The 19,133-nt window shown below is 45.4% G+C and overlaps 1 protein-coding gene across 2 annotated transcripts in view; it reads left to right on the top strand.

Moving 5' to 3' along the window:
- EDC4 (enhancer of mRNA decapping 4) overlaps positions 1-19,133 on the top strand; it is a 629,569-nt gene that overhangs the window by 569,942 nt on the left and 40,494 nt on the right. For both annotated transcript variants that reach the window (XM_082271180.1, XM_082271179.1), the window contains exon 26: positions 6,212-6,431. In XM_082271180.1, coding sequence (XP_082127306.1) covers positions 6,212-6,431 — 220 coding nt within the window. The remainder of the gene's footprint in view (positions 1-6,211; positions 6,432-19,133) is intronic.

Genomic DNA, 19,133 nt, shown 5'->3' with positions numbered 1-19,133 from the left:
TTAGTGAGGTTTACTCCTCCAGAGTGGACTATGACCCCCTGGAACTGGCCACTCTGCTGGATACCCTGGACTTTCCCACACTGACCCATGAACAGGTCACGGTGCTCGAGGCCACGATTTCTCAGGATGAAATAGTCTCTGCCATTTCTTGTTTTGCCAGGGCTAAGGCCCCGGGATCCGACGGTCTCCCTATCGAATTTTATGCGCAGTATTCTGAGACATTGGCCCCCCCGTCTGCTCGCGGTTTTCGAAGCGGCCTTTAAATCGGGCTCCCTCCCTGCTTCGATGTGTGAAGCTTTGATCATTCTGCTTCCTAAACCTGGTAAGGACCCCCATTATCCGGAATCCTATAGGCCCATCTCGCTGTTACAGTGTGACATGAAAATCATGGCTAAAGTGCTTGCCCTCAGACTCAACAAGGTGATTCTATCCCTTGTGCACCCCGATCAGACGGGATTTATGCCGGCCAAAAATACGGCCTTTAACACCAGGCGTTTGTTTATGAACCTACAAGCCCCTCATGACTGTATAGGTACCAGGGTTGTAGTGACCTTAGATGCTGCTAAGGCCTTCGACTCTGTCGAGTGGTCGTACCTGTGGCAGTGCCTACGTAAGTTTGGGTTTGGCCCGAGGTTCATTAAATTGCTTACCGTATTGTACAGTCAACCCCGAGCTTGGGTAGGGGCCAATGGCTGGACATCTAGGTCGTTTCCTCTTTCCCGTGGTACGCGCCAGGGTTGCCCCATTTCCCCACTGTTGTATGCCCTGGCGGTTGAGCCTCTTGCAATGGCTCTTTGAGCGGACCCCGGCATTCAAGGAGCGCGTTGGATTGTACGCAGACGACATGCTCTTATACCTGGCGGACTCCGGGTCCTCGTTGCGGTGTGCCCTGCGGATCATACAGCAGTTTGGGAAATTCTCTGGTTTGACGGTTAATTGGGACAAATCCCTCATCCTTCCTTTGGACAGTTTCCCCCCGGGGGCTGATCAGGCGTCGCTTCCCCTGTCGCGGGTGACAAGTTCCCTTACAGACTTCATACCTTTGAACATTGAACCACTTTTTGACTTCGTTAAGGACAAGACGCAAGTTTGGGCTCGGCTACCACTGGGGGTTATGGGCAGGGTGGGCCTGGTGAAGATGATCCTGCTTCCCAAGATCCTATACCTGTTGTGGCACTCCCCAGTTTACATTCCATACAAGTACTTTATGACCCTGGAGAGCTTGTTGAGGTCATTCATTTGGGGCTCCTCTAGACACAAGCTGTCTTGGAAACACACTCAGAAGCCCACTAAGTTGGGAGGTATGGCAGTTCCGGAGCTGGCGAGATACTATCTAGCAGCCCAATTGTCGCACTTCTTTCACTTGGACAAACAGGACTCGGGCAGGTATATGGCAATGGTCTGCAGGGGTCTGGAGTCGCGACTCCCCCACCCATTCTGTGATATACTTCGTGGTATTGCGGGTTCTGTATCCGCGGCTCCTCGGGGCAGTCTTTCGTTTCATCACAGGCGATGTCTAGAACCGGGGATGCGACTTTGCATTCCATGACGCCGTTGTGGTATAACTGTCAGCTCCCGGAGCTTCTTCATATCCCTAACCTTGAGGTATGGATACGTAAAGATATTTACCTGTTATCACATGTTGTGTCTGCGGGGTCTATCAAGTCCTTCCACCTGCTCCGGGAGGAATTCCAACTCCCAGATTCCATGTATTTCTATTATTTACAGCTATCCCACGCCCTGAGAGGACAATTCACCCCTGTGATCCCTGTCCTACCATCGGTTGACATTTTGGATGCGATTAGGGGCCAGGAGCACCGCAAACTCATCTCGCTGCTGTATGAAATGCTGGGTACTAAACGGGTGACTGAGCTGGCGTATGGGTTGCGGGGGTCATGGGTGGGTGATGTTGGGGAGCTGGAGGATGAGGAGTGGGATGAGGCTCTGGAGGCCTGCACTTTGGTCTCTCCCAAGTTGTCGGATCGGCTCACTCAGATTTATATTACCCACAGATCGTATCTCACCCCTGTGAGGCTGGCTCACTTTGATTCCTCCCGCTCCTCGGCATGCCCGAGGTGCTCTCACTCCCCGGGCACTTTTGGTCACATGATCTGGTCCTGCCCGGCCATGCAGGGGTTCTGGACACAGGTTGTCCAGTTCCTGCATGACCGCATTGGGATGCCCAACCACACTGGACCCCAAATTGTGCCTCCTCGGGATATTTCCTGAGGTTGACGCAGACAAACACATGATTCAATTCCTCCGGTAAACCTTATTCACAGCTAGAAAAATGATAGCCCTAAAGTGGATGCAGTCTACACCCCCTTCCTTATCGGCTTGGAAGGCGGCAGTTGGTGCCACCCTGCCCTTTAAGAAGGTCATGTATGTTAATAGGGGTTGCCCCAAGAGATACAACAAGATATGGGATAGGTGGCTGGAGGCCCCCGACACATGCGAGTCGTAGGAGAGGTTGGGTGTCTTGTGCCTTTTTTCATTATGATGCAACTGTTCCGCAGAGTCCGCGCCCATGACCTCTGCCATGTTTTGCCTTGATGGAGTTTCTAATCCTGCTCTGACACGGCGGTGCTATATTATTTCCCTATTTTTCTTGTTGCAACCATGCTCTTTGCACAGTGTGAATTTTTGAAATATTTGACTTTGTGATGTTGTACTTATGCAACTTTCTGACGATGCCTTTTATTGCATGTTTATATGCAGTGCTTAACTCAATAAACGTTTGTTTGGTTTAAAAAAAAAAAAAGTTGTCTAACCTCCCCTTTAAACATATCAAGAGTTGATTCTATCCACCTGTGGAATGTGTCTATCACCTAATCTTGATTCTCTACCGAAACATCAGGTTTAGTGGGAACCATGGCTGACTCCAACACCCCACATTTACTGTGTTTGCTTATAATAAAGACACTATTCCTGTTGTTGATTTTTTCACTTGGACCTAGATCTTTTATCTTCTGTTTATAATTACGGACTCGACTAGTATTGTACCTTGTGAATCGTTATTGTCGCACTCTTATGTAACTTTTTCTAATCATGTGACTGGGTTATATGGCTTTTTTTTTTAAATTAAATGATATATGCTTTGATGCTTCCAGCTTGCTCTTACCCTACATTAGTTACATAGTGAGGTTGAAAAAAAGACATCCATTCATCCATTTCAACCTATGATGTGTGTGTGTGTGTTTGCTGTTAACCGTACATTGTATACCCCTGTATTTTGTGGTCTTTAAGGTGCCCATCTAATAGTTTTTTGAAACTATCGATGCTCCCTGTTGATACGACTGTTTGCGGAAGAGAATTCCACATCCTTACTGCTCTGAAAGTAAAGAACCCCCTACGTACTTAAGGTTAAACTGCCTTTCCTCTAGTTTTAGTGAGTGGCCACGTGTCTTATTGTATTCCCTTTCTCTGAATAGTTTGTTCCTTATGCTAGGGTCGCCAGTACAGTATTTGTACATTGATATCATATCCCCCCTTAATCGTCTCTTCTCCAGAGAGAATAAGTTCAGTGCTTGTAGTCTTTCCTCATAGCTGAGGTCCTCCATTGCCCTAATTATTTTTGTTGCCCTTCTCTGGACTCTTTACAGTTCCAGCACATCCTTCCTGAGGACCGGTGCCCAGAACTGGACAGCATACTCCAGATGTGGCCGGACCAGACTCTTGTAGAGAGGGAGAATAATCTCTTTATTTCTGGAGTGAATCCCCTTTTTTATACATCCCAGTATTCTGTTGGCTTTGCTTGCAGCGGCTTGGCATTGCATGCCACTGCCCAGCCTGTTGTCCACCAGTACCCCCAGGTCCTTTTCCTTCTCAGATTCACCCAGAGCTTCCCCCTCTAGTGAGTAGCTTGCTTTCTGGTTTCTGGCACCCAAGTGCATTACTTTACATTTTTCAACATTAAACCTCATCTGCCATGTAGTTGCCCACCCCATTATTTTGTTCAGGTCCGCTTGTAAGGTTTCCACATCCGGCATAGAAGATATTGGCATGCTTAGTTTAGTATCATCCGCAAATACTGAGATTGTACTAGATATCCCCTCCTCTAGATCATTTATACATTCACAGATATGTTTTTTTTGTTTGTTTTCCGTTTTTCAGAAACGCAGTACAGTCTATTTAACATGGTTTCCTATGGTACTCGTTCACATCTATGCATTTTTCAGCCAGTGCGATTTTTGGAACGGGTCAGGAACTTCCCGCAGCAGATTGCGTTTTGCGTGTAATAGACTTACTAGAATGGAGTCACACCAGAAACACAAGTGTTCTGTTTCTAATGTGTTTTTAATGCATTTTGTGGTGGGATTTTTTCCCTTGAAAAACACTATATATAGCTGGTTGCGAAGAAGCAGACTGGGAAGCCGGCCGCCGCATTCTCAACAACTGATGAGTCACCAGCTGTCAAAGGGATTTCCCACTGACAGCTGAATATAAAAAAAAAAAAGAATTGCTGGCTAAAAAATGAGTAAAAAAAAAACTGCGTTCCCTCCTTAGGGTCTGGTATGGATTTGGAGGGTAACCCCACGCCAAAATAAAAAAACTCCCTACCAGACCATTATCCAAGCATGCAGCCAGCAGGTCAGGAAAGGGAGGGGACGAGCAGGTGTGTGTCCACCCCCCTGAACGATTCCAAGTCACATGCCCTCAACATGGGCACTATGTTGATGAGGACCAGGGCCTCTTCCCCATAACCCTGGTGCCCCTAGATCCTGGCCTGCACCCCCATGTGAATGGGTATGGGGTACATTGTACTCCTCATTCACCATAAAAGTGAATAAAGGCTGACCCGAAACACGGGGAAAAGAAAGCACCACGAATGCTCCCACAGGCCGTGTAACATTTCTTAAATCTCTATGGGACAGAGCCGCCCAGGAAAGTCAACTGGTGGCCCCATCCCCCATGAAGTCATCAACCGGTGCATGCTGGGCCTGAAAACTGCATGCAAAAACATATCGAAAAAAAGTGTTTAAAAACGCAAAATGTAAAAGGAGTAGTAAATGTATTATCTGGATTTCTTTCTATCCCTGTACCTTGCATCCTGCGCATTTTGCTGTTGGGTATATTAGACAAAAAACAATGGGCAAAATATACCAGGAATCTATTGAGGGAAACACTATTTTTTAGCTAGAAAGGCTATTGCCCTTAAGTGGAATAAATCTGTTCTGCCATCTATACGGCAATGGATCCAGATGGTGAATCCGATATTGCCCTATGAAAAAATAATTTTTGAACACGGGCTGTCCCAATAAGTAATTCAAGAAGTGGGATGTGTGGTGTTCCTCTGCCCTCACCACCACCTAGATGTAAGGAAAGTACTATTTGTTATTGTTTTTTGTTTGCATAGGGGAATATATCCATGTACTAGTTGTAGCTTTGCTATATATTCAGTTGGGTTGTACTGAATCAAAGTGGGAATTGTCACTGATCTTTGTTACAATTGGAAGCTTAAATTCATACAAATATGACTCTGTAACCATTATATCTATGTGTAACAAACTATGTACCTTTTCCTTTTCTTTTTTTTATTTTTATATATTTTTTTAATTTCATGCTCAAGTTGAGCATGTTGAATGCTGTACCGATTTTGTCTTTTGCTTCTTTGTCAATAATAAGAGTTAAAAAAATAAAAAACACAAAATGCACGGCAAAATGAGCTGGAAAAACGCATCAAGTGCAGCTTAGATTAGAAGATACTTCTTAATCTTGAAGTGGATTTTTTTTTCCACAAGGCTTCCACTACGCTTAACAATTAAAATGCATTTAAGGTTATAATTATTATAAGGGGCAAGACGCATGACAAATGGTGTTTTTCTGTTCGTTAGAATGTTGTACCAGGATCATATGTCTGCATGCTAGATTATTTTCCTTGCGTTATTAGTTTTGTTTTGTGTCTGCAATATACCCAGGCAGAGAGCATCTTTCACTTATTTTCCTTGAGTCTCCACACATCCATGCCTTAAGTGTTTTTCCTAGTATTTATTAGATCTTTGGGTATTGCTTCTTGACCAGTCAAGCTGCAAGTGCGTAATAATACAAATAATCTGAAAGTGACAGTTTGAATGCTGATGCCTAGTTTTGTCAAGGCCTGATGTGCTAATATTTTTTTTTTTTTACAGTAGGTAACATATGGAAGGTTATTATCAGAGAATATTTCATCACTTAAAAATTATATAATTTCAAACAATGGTTTTATTTGCAGCATGCAGGACTCTATCCTAAACCATGTCCAAAGGATAATAAAGGAAGAAGTAAACAATGCTATGAAAGAACAGCAAGCAGCCGTCACCTCAAGCATTATGCATGCAATGCGTTCTGCTGCTGGAACACCAATACCATCCTCCCATTTTGACTTTCACTCGCAACAGACGCACATATTGCAACTTCTGCAGCAAGGTCACCTAAATCAAGCTTTCCAGCAGGTATATACTGTCTGATATGATCTATTCATCTTTATGATCACTATAATAATTCTTGTATTATCAATTGTATTAGTATAATTTGGACCACAATGTAAATATAATCTCAAAGTGTCATACAATCTATAGCTGCTTCCTATAATTTAACATAATCTATACTTTTCAAAAATGAACCCATGGGCTCACCTTTCTTTGTAAGGTTACTCTGGGGATAGAATAGGGAGACAGGAAGTCACCAGTATTCCAATCAAATGTGTATCATACACATCTTATTTATGCAGTACAGGACACAGGCAGAGTAATTAGACATGGGCAAGCTTTTGAGGACACCATACCCCCCTGGATCTCCCCCCCCCCCCCCATAACCCCCACTTCGTAATCCTGCACTAGTAATTTTTTTGCTAGTCTCCAAGGGTAAAGAGGAAAACATTGGCCGCACACCACCATGGAGCTGAAGCAAATTAAGTTCTTTATTGTCACCATGCCAGGCAGACACGACAGGATAAATTGTTGACACGTTTCACACACGTGTTTACTAGCACGTTATGTCCGTGTGAAACACGTCAACAATTTATCCTGTAGTGTCTGTCAGGCATGGTGACAATAAAGGACTTCATTTGCTTCAGCTCCATGGTGGTGTGCAATTCTTTCCTCTTTATCGGTCTATTCATGGTGGTGACCCACACAGGATTGCGGTTTACTTTTCACCTGAGCAGTGCACAAATCACTCCTGGACTTGGGTCTCCATGTGTGATAGACTTCTTCTCAATTACAGAGAAATCACTCTTAGCAATTACAGAGAAATCACTCTTAGCTTAACTACTTTATTATTTTATGTTTGGATTCTTCAACTCTTGAATCAACTGTTCACTGTCTTCTAATGCTACAAAAGAAAAACAGTGCATCCAGGTCACTGCAACCTCAGGAAACACCTTGGGAACTGTGTTTAGACCTCAATTCATAGGGTCGGCCTTTAATGTTGCTTTGCACACTGGATTGTGCATGAGCTTTCACCTAGGCACTTTGTGCAATGTGTGTAGTCAACCACAGGGCAACTGTGGGGGTCCACTGAGACCCTGAAGTGTCCTTTGGCAGTATGCCCACTGTGACAGGCAAGGCCCGGACACTCCACTTAAGGTCCAATTACTTGTACAGATAGGATATATAAAAACCATGTTCCTGTTTAGAGAGTATTCACGTTATAGTGTAAACTTTTCTTTCTCTGCACTAAAACTCAACCATTCAGAGCTTATAAATCACACCACTGTTTGCACACTTTACCATCACTTTTGCCTAGAGCCATTTTTAAGGTACTTAGGTGCTTCCTCCTACCCTTTTGTCACAGGTCGTTCTAAATATGGGCTTTTGTGTACTCAGACGTAGCTATAGCTGAAACCAGGCAAAATTGAGCCACGGCAAAAGCTAAGGCGACAGTTTCACAGTTTCTCTGTCAAATAATGGCTTTGATACAGCCATCTCTGTTCAAGCTACAAAACGCCTTCTCCAGCTCCATTGTCTCTACATAGAAGAGGTGAACTTAGAAGGTAATGAAGAGGACCTGGAGGTGGTGTTAGTCATCTGTAGAAGATTTCAAATTGCAACTTTACACAATATGCTTGCTAATGTGGATATGCTCACTTTTGCTGTGTGGAAAAGCCTCCACGTTGGTTCACTTGGTTTCCTCCACCTCACAATGCCCCTTGGGTACAAAGAGACCTTCAAAATCTAAAAAGACATTCTATCTTTATGAACAAATAAAATGGGTAATGACGGTTGGATCAATCCAGAAAAGATTTTTAACTCCTCCAAAAGCCATTCCTAACTTTATAACAGGGAAAGAAAATTCACTAATAAATGGCCTGTTCCACTAGTTGATAAATAATATTGCTGCGCTAAGTGAATAAACAGTCGCTTAAAAATATCACTTAAACATAAGTGATGTGACAAGAAATAAATGCAATGCTCATAAATCAATATGAATCAAACAAAACGTGATATTGAATGTCCCAATAACACAATATAAATAAAGTGACTTGATATAAAATGTGAAAAAAATTGAAAAAAAGTCCCAATACACAGTGCAATCTCAGTGACAAATGAATAAATCAATCTTCATCTGTGCATAAAGTGTTGCATGCTTCACACCAAGGGCTCCAGTGACAAATAGTGAGATTAGCAGCTCACCTCAAACAAAGACTCAAATGAGTCTAAACAGGCATATAGATAAACATCCACGGTCGCCTGGTGATCCCCTCTGCCTCCACTTCCAACCAATCTCCCAGGTTTAGGAATGCAGTTGATGAAAAATATAAAAAAGGAGATCTAATGCTCTCTGTATTGTTAAGGGGCTATTTATTGGTAATCATAAGAATCGCACTTCCATTAATAGGCACTTAAGCCGTGCCAGCTCACGGCAGCCTTCAGGACACTTCCTGGTACCTCCGGATCGGCGTAATGACGTGCAGGCTCCTCCCCCATACGCTTTGCATCATCTACTGTCAACTTCTCACGTACCTGACTGATGAGCCCGATAGTGCAGAGGAAGGCCTCCCTTACGTATCTGACTCGCGGCCCCTGGTAGAGCAGACAGGTGGCACGGGAGAGCAGAATGGTATGAGGGCCTGGCAGGTCAGCTGTTGGACGGGTAGCTCCAAAGTCACAGATGCTTTAAGAGGAGACAACCAGCAGGTAGGAGGATCCCAACAGCAGGCAGGCAGAAGGACGGACACCCGAGTCCACACTCACTCTGGGGGTTCACAGGCAAACGGATCAGTTCACAGGCCGGGTCAACAACAGGCGGGCGACGTGGAATCCAAAGGAGCATGCAGGTACAAGGTCAGAGGGGAGCCGAGGTCAGGTGCAGGCAGAAAGCAAGGGAAGTCCAAAGTCAAGCCGGGTCGTACAGGAGATCAATCACAGAAGCAGGTAAACAGGAGCAGGGGTCACAGGAAGCTGCGGATCAGACAGCAAGGACATAATGCTGCTGCAGAGTTTAAATAGAGCAGCCTGTTGCCAATCACTGCAATTAGGCTGCAGACTCTGCACTAAGTTAACCCCTTAGGTAGCAGACCCATGACATCTACTTCGTCAGCGGGGACCTTGACTATTCCATAAAGATTTCACAGGTAAAGATTCTATTTCCACAGTGGGAGATTCAAAAACCACCCTCAGAAGCCTCTACCTCTTCAAAACACAGAGCACCTAATTGCTCTTTCTAGGATTCAGTTTCCAAACCTAAGTTCAGCCCTTCCTTTCAGTGTAAGAATGGGGCACAAAGCCAACCAAATCTTCCCCAAAACTTTCTTCCCAATAAAGTTGTGCCCTCACTGCTAAGAAAGGGGGACATTTATAAGTGTGCCTTTCTCCGAGTCACAGATGTCCCAGACCTGGGGGTTCAGTTAGTGGTCTCAAACAGGTACAAAAGAGTTTAAACTCTACCCCCCTCACCACTTTCTTTTCTCAAATTACCAAACCTCTGCCCAAGGACAGTCAGATTTCTAGAATGCCCCAAACCATCTCTTGTCCCAGGAAAATGTTGTGCCAATACCCCCACAGGATAGGTTCAATGGATTCTATTTAAACCTGTTCATGTTCCAAAGCCCAATGTGGGGAGATTCGTCCTATTCTGGACCTCAAATCCCTCATCTTAATTTTGAAAATTTTGCATGGAATCTACAAGGTCAGTGTTTGCCCCTCTGAGACAAGAAGCATACCTGGCATCTGTTAACATCCATGATGCCGATTTGCATATTCCCACTTATCTACCTCATCAGTGGTAAATATTTCTCAATAAATGCAATTACTATATGCTATGGGGTGTTTTCTGGCTTGTATTTCTCTGAACATGTATGTATGATAGAGCATTTGCCCACTTAAAACAAGTGCAGAGCAGACAGTCAAAGGAGAAGCTGTTGACCACAGATAAAGCACTTACACCATATTGTTCTGGTGAGTGTGGAAACAAAGGAGGAGAGCAGAGAGTGTTGTTACCACTGAAAGTTAAGAAACCTGACACACTTGGGCCTTCTGAAGCACAAACGGACTTTATATGCTTTTTAGACTTAATTGCATTCAATATTTATTTATTGGCACCGGAGCACTGTATAAATGAATTAATGTACAGTGGGTACGGAAAGTATTCAGACCCCCTTAAATTTTTCACTCTTTGTTATATTGCAGCCATTTGCTAAAATCATTTAAGTTCATTCTTCTTCCTCATGAATGTACACATAGCACCCCATACTGACAGAAAAACACAGAATTGTTGACATTGTTGCAGATTTATTAAAAAAGAAAAACTGAAATATCACATGGTCCTAAGTATTCAGACCCTTTGCTGTGACACTCATATATTTAACTCAGGTGCTTTCCATTTCTTCTGATCATCCTTGAGATGGTTCTACACCTTCATTTGAGTCCAGCTGTGTTTGATTATACTGATTGGACTTGATTAGGAAAGCCACACACCTGTCTATATAAGACCTTCCAGATCACAATGCATGTCAGAGCAAATGAGAATCATGAGGTCAAAGGAACTGCCTGAAGAGCTCAGAGACAGAATTGTGGCAAGGCACAGATCTGGCCAAGGTTACAAAAAGATTTCTGCTGCACTTAAGGTTCCTAAGAGCACAGTGGCCTCCATAATCCTCAAATGGAAGACGTTTGGGACGACCAGAACCCTTCCTAGAGCTGGCCGTCCGGCCAAACTGAGCTATCGGGGGAGAAGAGCCTTGGTGAGAGAGGTAAAGAAGAACCCAAAGATCACTGTGGCTGAGCTCCAGAGATGCAGTCAGGAGATGGGAGAAAGTTGTAGAAAGTCAACCATCACTGCAGCCCTCCACCAGTCGGGGCTTTATGGCAGAGTGGCCCGACGGAAGCCTCTCCTCAGTGTAAGACACATGGAAGCCCGCATGGAGTTTGCTAAAAAACACCTGAAGGACTCCAAGATGGTGAGAAATAAGATTCTCTGGTCTGATGAGTCCAAAATAGAACTTTTTGGCCTTAATTCTAAGCGGTATGTGTGGAGAAAACCAGGCACTGCTCATCACCTGTCCAATACAGTCCCAACAGTGAAGCATGGTGGTGGCAGCATCATGCTGTGGGGGTGTTTTTCAGCTGCAGGGACAGGACGACTGGTTGCAATCGAGGGAAAGATGAATGCGGCCAAGTACAGGGATATCCTGGACAAAAACCTTCTCCAGAGTGCTCTGGACCTCAGACTGGGCCGAAGGTTTAGCTTCCAACAAGACAATGACCCTAAGCACACAGCTAAAATAACGAAGGAGTGGCTTCACAACAACTCTGTGACTGTTCTTGAATGGCCCAGCCAGAACCCTGACTTAAACCCAATTGAGCATCTCTGGAGAGACCTAAAAATGGCTGTCCACCAACGTTTACCATCCAACCTGACAGAACTGGAGAGGATCTGCAAGGAGGAATGGCAGAGGATCCCCAAATCCAGGTGTGAAAGACTTGTTGCATCTTTCCCAAAAAGACTCCTGGCTGTATTAGATCAAAATGGGGCTTCTACTAAATACTGAGCAAAGGGTCTGAATACTTAGGACCATGTGATATTTCAGTTTTTCTTTTTTAATAAATCTGCAACAATGTCAACAATTCTGTGTTTTTCTGTCAGTATGGGGTGCTATGTGTACATTCATGAGGAAGAAGAATGAACCTAAATGATTTTAGCAAATGGCTGCAATATAACAAAGAGTGAAAAATTTAAGGGGGTCTGAATACTTTCCGTACCCACTGTATGTAAGTGATTGATATATATATATATATATATATATATATATATATATATATATATATATCAATATATCAGTGCATTAGCACATGGTTACAGAACACTTTAAAAGCTAGAACCAAGTTTATTATTGGTATAAACACAGGACAGGTTGGTATAATTGAGCATATATATATATACTGTGGCAGCAACGCATTTATTTTGTTTCCATTGGGATTAACCCCCCCCTAAATCCAAACCATAGCGTGGATTATATTCTAGCATAATTAACATGTTCCAGGCTTTCCACTGGTTGATCATTTTCCAAAAATTTGCTCCCCAGCCTTCTCTTTGCCTGGAATACTTGAGGCTGGTGGTGGACACATCACAGGCAAAGGTTTTCCTTCCAGAAAAGAAATGCTCTCTCTGAGCTCACTCTCTGGAGTGTAGGTCCGACAATGAAGATTCTCCAGGCCTCATAGTAGATGTTTTGAGTCTGTGCCATTTGCCCAGCTCTATTCAAGACCTCTCCCACCCAACATCTAGTCAAACTTGAAACAAGCAAACTTCTCTCTACCTACCAAGGTTCCTGTACAGCCAAGCAGGGAACTCCCTAGCTTGGTGGATCGTCAGCCCACCCTTAATAAGGAGTCTTCCTTTCATTATTGCGGGAAAGTGATAACCGCAGATGCCAGTCTACATGCTGTGGATGAATGTTCCAGTTCCTAATGGTCTAAGACACATGGCCATTGGCAAAGGCCATGCTCCCCATCAAAATCATAGGGAATGCTCCCCGCCAAAATCAAAGGGAATAGGCCCTTCACTCTGACATATTCAACCTGGAATGTCAGGGATGGGGGATCCCCAAATTTAGAGATTCTGGCCTCCAGATTCACAAACTACCTCTGTTTATGACCAGGACCAAGGACCCTGTTGCGCTGGCTTTGGATGCCTTGCTGTTTACCTGTTCTCTGTTAAGGTTAATCTATGCCTTGCCTCTGTTCCCTCCTGCTTCTTAGTATCTGTTTTTAACAGTATGTTGCTTCCGGGTTTGCGGACTCTGGCTCCGGGAGCCACCGTTCATGGCAAAGGGCTCTGAAGGAACGACACGAGAGGCTGTTTCTTCAGAGTGCATGCGTCAGTGATGTCACTGGCTGCAAGTAATGTAAATATTAAACGGTGCATGTTTAGGAGATATTTACACAACCCTAAAGGTAAGCATTTGAAAAAAGAGAAAAAAAACCTGCGTTAAAAAATCTGTGTTTAAACTAATAAATGGCTGCCGCTGTTCATCACAACCTGAAAAAATATATTAAATTTAGAACCATAGCACAAATCCAAATTTATAATAGTTACAAATACACCAAATGTGCTAAAAACTAAGGTGCTATAGTGCGTGAACAACTATGATAAATCCACCTTACATAAATTACATAATAGGAAAATCTTAAACATCCAATGTGCAAATAATAGTCCAAACTTAATAAAACAAGCAATTAACCAGTGGGAAATACTCAATATTTGGTAAGTGTGCTTGCTGCTGGGGAGTGGAGCATTGAACACTGCATGAAATATTCAACAATTTCAGCACCTTGGCACGGAAGCACTTGGAATTTGAGGAAGATCAAGGAATCTTCACTGGCTACATGCTTGTCACTTTATTAACCTATAGGCACGCAAGCACTTTTGTTCCTCATTCAATTTGAGGATTTCCCACTGGTTAATTGCTTATTTTATTACGTTTAGAATATTATTTGCCCATTGGATGTCTAAGAATTTTCTATTTATGTAATTTATGTAAGGTGGATTTATCATATTTGTTCACGCACTATAGCACTTTAGCTTTTGGCACATTTGGTGTATTTGTAAAAAAATATGATAAGGCTTGATCATTTTATTTAGGTTTGCGCTGTGGTTCTAATTTTTTATTTTTTTTTGTGGTTCTAATTTTTATATAAACGTAAACCTTATTATTAGTGATGGGCTTGATGTTCAAGTCAAACATAGGTTTGACTCGAACATCAGGTGTTCGTGTGTTCGCTGAACATACAAACAAATGGGGCGCTCGGCAGGAAGTTCGCTCGCCGATGAGCGCCCCATAATGCACTGCGTGATTGCAGTGCATTAAGTGCTTGTAATTGGCCAAAGCATGCACCTGACCTGTATGCTTCAGCCAATCACAGCACAATGTCCTGTCAGAGCCATGATTGACCAAAGGCAGGGTGCCTTTAGCCAGTCATGGCTCAGGGTCTAAGTCCACGCCCCACACTATATAAGGCTGCTTACACGGCAGCCGTGTGTAGTGTTTTAGGAGTGGAGATTAGGCAGGTAGTTAGTGGATTGTGCTTTCATGTTTAATGCAGTCAGTGCAGTGTAGTGTAGGGCTGATTCTTGTGTAACAGTACACTGCAGTCAGTTTATTGTAGTACAGTGCTGATTCTTGTGTAACACAGTGTAGTGCAGTCGGTGTACTGCTGTGCTGTGATTATTGTTTAACACAGTGTAGTGGGGTCACTGAAGTGTTGGTGTATACAACATGTCTGTGTCACCCCACTGATCCCATTTTGTTTTCATTGATATATATATTTTTTTTTTAATTTTGCAGCATCAGGTTCCGTTGCTGCAATATTGATACTGCCCCCTTCTGTGTCGCAGGTGCTAATACTTCTGCGTCAGAAGTGATTTTTTTTTTTTTTTGTGGCGCAGAAGCACTCATTTTATTTAGGGCATAATTGCTGTCCCCCTTTTGTGTCGTAGGTGCTATTCCTTCTGCGTCAGCAGTAGGTTTTTTTTGTGGCACAGCAGCACTAATAATATTTAGGTCATAATTGCTGCCCCCCCCCCCCTTCTGCAACACAGGTGCTATTCCTTCTGCATCAGCAGTGGGTTTTATTTTAATTTTTTCGTGCAACAGCAAGACTATTAATATTTAGGGCATAATTGCTGTCCCCCTTCTGCATCGCAGGTGCTATTCCTTCTGCATCAGCAGGGTTTTTTTGTGTGCCGCAATAGCACTAATTTTAATTAGGGCATAATTACTGTCCTCCCTTTTGCGTCGTAGGTGCTATTCCTTCTGCATCAGCAGGAGTTTACTTTTTTTGGGCTTTATAAAGTTTTTCTAGAAAAAAAAACTATAATAAGTGTTTTTTATTGCACCAAGTACAAAAGTATTACACCCAAGCACCATATTTATTTTATTTATTTAAGGTTCTTATATAGCGCTGTCAATTTACGCAGCGCTTTACATATTCATTGCACATTCACATCAGTCCCTGCCCTCAAGGAGCTTACAATCTAAGGTCATATTACCTTCCCACGCTCTATAATAAGTTTTAAAAATCCCCCCTAAAAAATAATAATAAAATGGTTTATAGTGCACCAAGCACAAAAGTATTTTCTCTTACGTCCTCCGACAGTCGCCGCCACTTCATAATCTTCACTAATGGGGTAATTGACCTTTGCTCCGCAGGAGTAGCTAGGCAACAAGATTTGTTAATATCAAAGCTTTTAGCATATCACACCCCTAGGGGGTGGTCCCCTCAGTCAATACCTCCCTGCTTCCAGCATTCTCAACTGTTTTCAATTGCCTAGCTTAGGAGTGGCTGGCTGTTACTGTGCTGGGGCTTTCATCAGCCTTCTATTCTCTTTTTGATTTTATTTCAAGTATTTTTCGCTTTCTTTTACTTAGCTGTTTTTTTCTCAGCATTAGTTTAGTTTTCTTCGGATGAAGATGATCGTGCGGATCTGGGTCTCGGTCTGGCCACCCTGGATCCCAGGGCTGAGAGCCAGGGGTTTCCCCAGCCTGCCATCGAGCGTTCAGCTCAGGTTTTCCTGGCATATTGAACGACCCATCCCTGCTCGCTGCAGGGATGCTGCCTGTGAGGTGGCTACCTCACCGGACGCCATTTGCGGTTTCGCACCGCAGTCCACTGCGTCCTGGCTGCGACACTCCCTGTCCTCAGTACAGCGGTTTGGTCGCTAGAGAAGGCTCCCCACGCCATCCGGACTGGTAAGTAAATTTCTATGTGGGGACCTGTCTGTTTGGGTGTCAGTCTGTGACTGTGTGACCCTGCATGTCTGTGTAAGTGCTGAGCTCCCTGTCAGATTCCTGTGTGGAATAGCTGCCTTTCTGTGGGCTGCGGGGGGGGGGGGGGGGGGCTCTCCCGCTCTGCTGTGTGTGATGTATTGGGCAGACTGGGATCAGACGTGCTATGCGGCGACCGCTGATGCGGCCCGCCATTTTTTCTTGGCAAACTGTGATGAACGGCCCTGTGTGTTTTGGCGCCAAACGCCGCCATTTTGGCGGCGATCGCTCCTGCGAGCACATGTCGGGGCCATTTTCTTGTTGCCTTGATTCCCTCAGCCTAGCGGCCATGTTTGTGAAGCCTTCATAGGCTATATAGGGCGGTCAGTCATTGCATCACTTCCTTTTGCTCTGGAACAGCGATCGGTGGCAGCAGCCTGTGTGGTCTCTCCAGGTTTTTACCTTCCTTATCCTGTATTTCCTTGCTCAGTGCTCCTTATCCCTGCGGGGGTCGGTGCATACGGTAGTGTGCGGTGGGCTGCGCTCGCCGCGGTCTTAAAGGGGCAGTACTTTATTTCAGTTGATACTGGGGCATGGATTCTCAGGATTGCAAGTTTCCTCCCACCTTGGTGGGGGGCCAAGGGGCTGATCTGGCTGCTGTGGTGGCGAACTTGGCTTCTCAGGTGCAGATGCTGATGGCTGATCGATCCGCAAAACGGCCCAGGTTATCCATTTCCTCTGATTCAGAGGGTGATGGGGCTGCTATGGCTGGAGTGCCCTTCTCAGGGTCTCGTTCATCTCTGGACCTTATGGGGTCTGAGGGGGAGGCTGAGGTAGAAGGGGTTGATACTTCTCCCCCTGGCTCGCCTGAAGAGCTTGCACTCATGGATGAGTTGATTACTTCTATCAAGGAAACACTGCATCTGCAAGATGAACCGTGTCCTCCTGCTTTGATGTCCTCTTATGGGACGCAAAGGAAACGCAAAGCAGCGCAGGCTTTTCCCTGCCCTGCGGAATTTCAGCGCGCTGTTGATGAGCAATGGCGCAATTTAAAGAAGCCTTTTACTGTGCCAAGTAAGTTCAAGCTGCGTTATCCATTTACACCCACCACTGATGAGCGTTGGTGTGTGCCGCCTCAGGTAGATCACGCGGTGGCAGTTTTGAATAAATCTACTGCGATTCCTGCTGAGGATACCCCGGTGTTCCGGGACCCTACGGACAGGAGATTGGAGTCTCTGGCCCGTCATTCTTATACGGTTGGTGGTTCTATGCTAAAGCCTATTTTTTCTTCCATTATGGCAGCCCAAGCTATTGCGGATTGGACGCAGGTGCTCAGGCGCACCCTGGTGGCTGACTCTGCTCCGCCGACAACGTTGGCTATGGTGGATCAAGTTCATCAGGGTGTCATGTATTTGTGCGATGCGGACTTGGATTTAGTCCCTTTGGCTGCACGCCTCTCTAGTGTCGCGGTGTTGAACCGTCGCCTGATATGGCTGAAATGTTGGTCGGTTGACCAATCTTCTCGCAAGACTTTAGCTAATTTACCCTACGCGGGATCTCGCCTTTTTGGCGAGTCTTTGGATACTCTTATAAAGGGAATTTCCGGGGGTAAGAGCACTCTCTTACCCCAAACTCACAAGAATAAGTTTGTTCGCGGTAAGAAGAATACCTCGTTCAGGCCCTCTCAGGGGTCCTTTCGTGCCTTTCGGTCACAATACAAGGGCAAGCCCTTCAAGGGCCAAGGCTCTCAGAAGAAACCGTGGGCAGGTAAGCAGAAGTCCGGCCAGTCCAGGCCCGCTGCCCATACCAATTCGGCCTGAAGGGGCGCCCTCACCCGGTTCTGGGGTGGGGGGACGTTTGCTCGGTTTTCTTCAACCCTGGCTGGCCCGCATTCGGGACAGGTGGGTTCAGGAAATCGTTCGATCTGGATACAAGATCGAGTTTCTCTCTCTGCCGGCCAGCAGATTTTTTCCCTCAAATCTTCAGCTGTCTCCGGAGCGTTTGCAGGATCTGCACCTGGCGGTGCGGGCCCAGGGAGTGGTGGTTCCGGGGCCTCATCGGGACAGATTTCGGGGGTTCTACTCCAATCTGTTCACTGTGCCCAGAAAGGAGGGCAAAGTGCGTCCGATTCTGGACTTGAAAGCTCTGAACCGCTTTGTGCGGGTTCGCAAGTTCCGCATGGAATCCCTGCGCTCAGTGGTGGCTGCCCTGGTTCCGGGGGAATTCATGGCCTCCATCGATCTGAAGGATGCGTACCTCCACATCCCCATTTTTGAGGGTCACCAGAGGTACCTTCGATTCGCCATTGCGGAGGATCATTACCAATTCGTGGCGTTACCCTTCGGTCTCACTTCGGCTCCGCGGGTTTTCACCAAGGTGCTTGCGCCGGTCCTGGCTTTGAGAGCCCAGGGCGTCTGTCTTGGGATATCTGGACGATATCTTGCTTCGGTCTGCGACCAGTCAAGGCCTGGTGAACGACCTGTCCACCACGTTGCAGACTCTGCAGGAGTTTGGTTGGACGATAAATTTTCCAAAATCAACGCTGTGTCCGTCGGTTCGTCTTCCCTACCTGGGGATGATCCTGGACTCTGCTCAGGCGAAGGTCTTCCTGCCGGAAGACAAGCTCCGGACACTTCAGGACGAGGTCAGGTCCCTCAGGGACACTCAGTGCTCGTCCCTCCGGACATGTATGAGATGTCTGGGTCTAATGGTCTCGGCTTTCGAGGCGATTCCCTTCGCCCAGTTTCACACGCGGGGTCTTCAAGCGGAGATCTTGGCCAAGTGGGACGGGCGTCCACAATCTCTGGATCGGCAGCTTTCGTTGAGCCGCCACACCCGAAGGGGTCTTTTGTGGTGGCTCCAGTCCCCGGCGGTGTCGGGGGGCAAGTCCTTTCGTCTCTTGTCGTGGACGGTAATCACCACGGACGCCAGCCTGTCGGGCTGGGGTGGT

This window comes from Pelophylax lessonae (genome assembly GCF_965119305.1).
Source record: "Pelophylax lessonae genome assembly, chromosome: 10".
Classification (NCBI taxonomy): Eukaryota; Metazoa; Chordata; class Amphibia; order Anura; family Ranidae; genus Pelophylax; species Pelophylax lessonae.
Note: the sequence above shows the minus strand (reverse complement) of the source record. Positions and strands in the feature narration are given on the sequence as shown.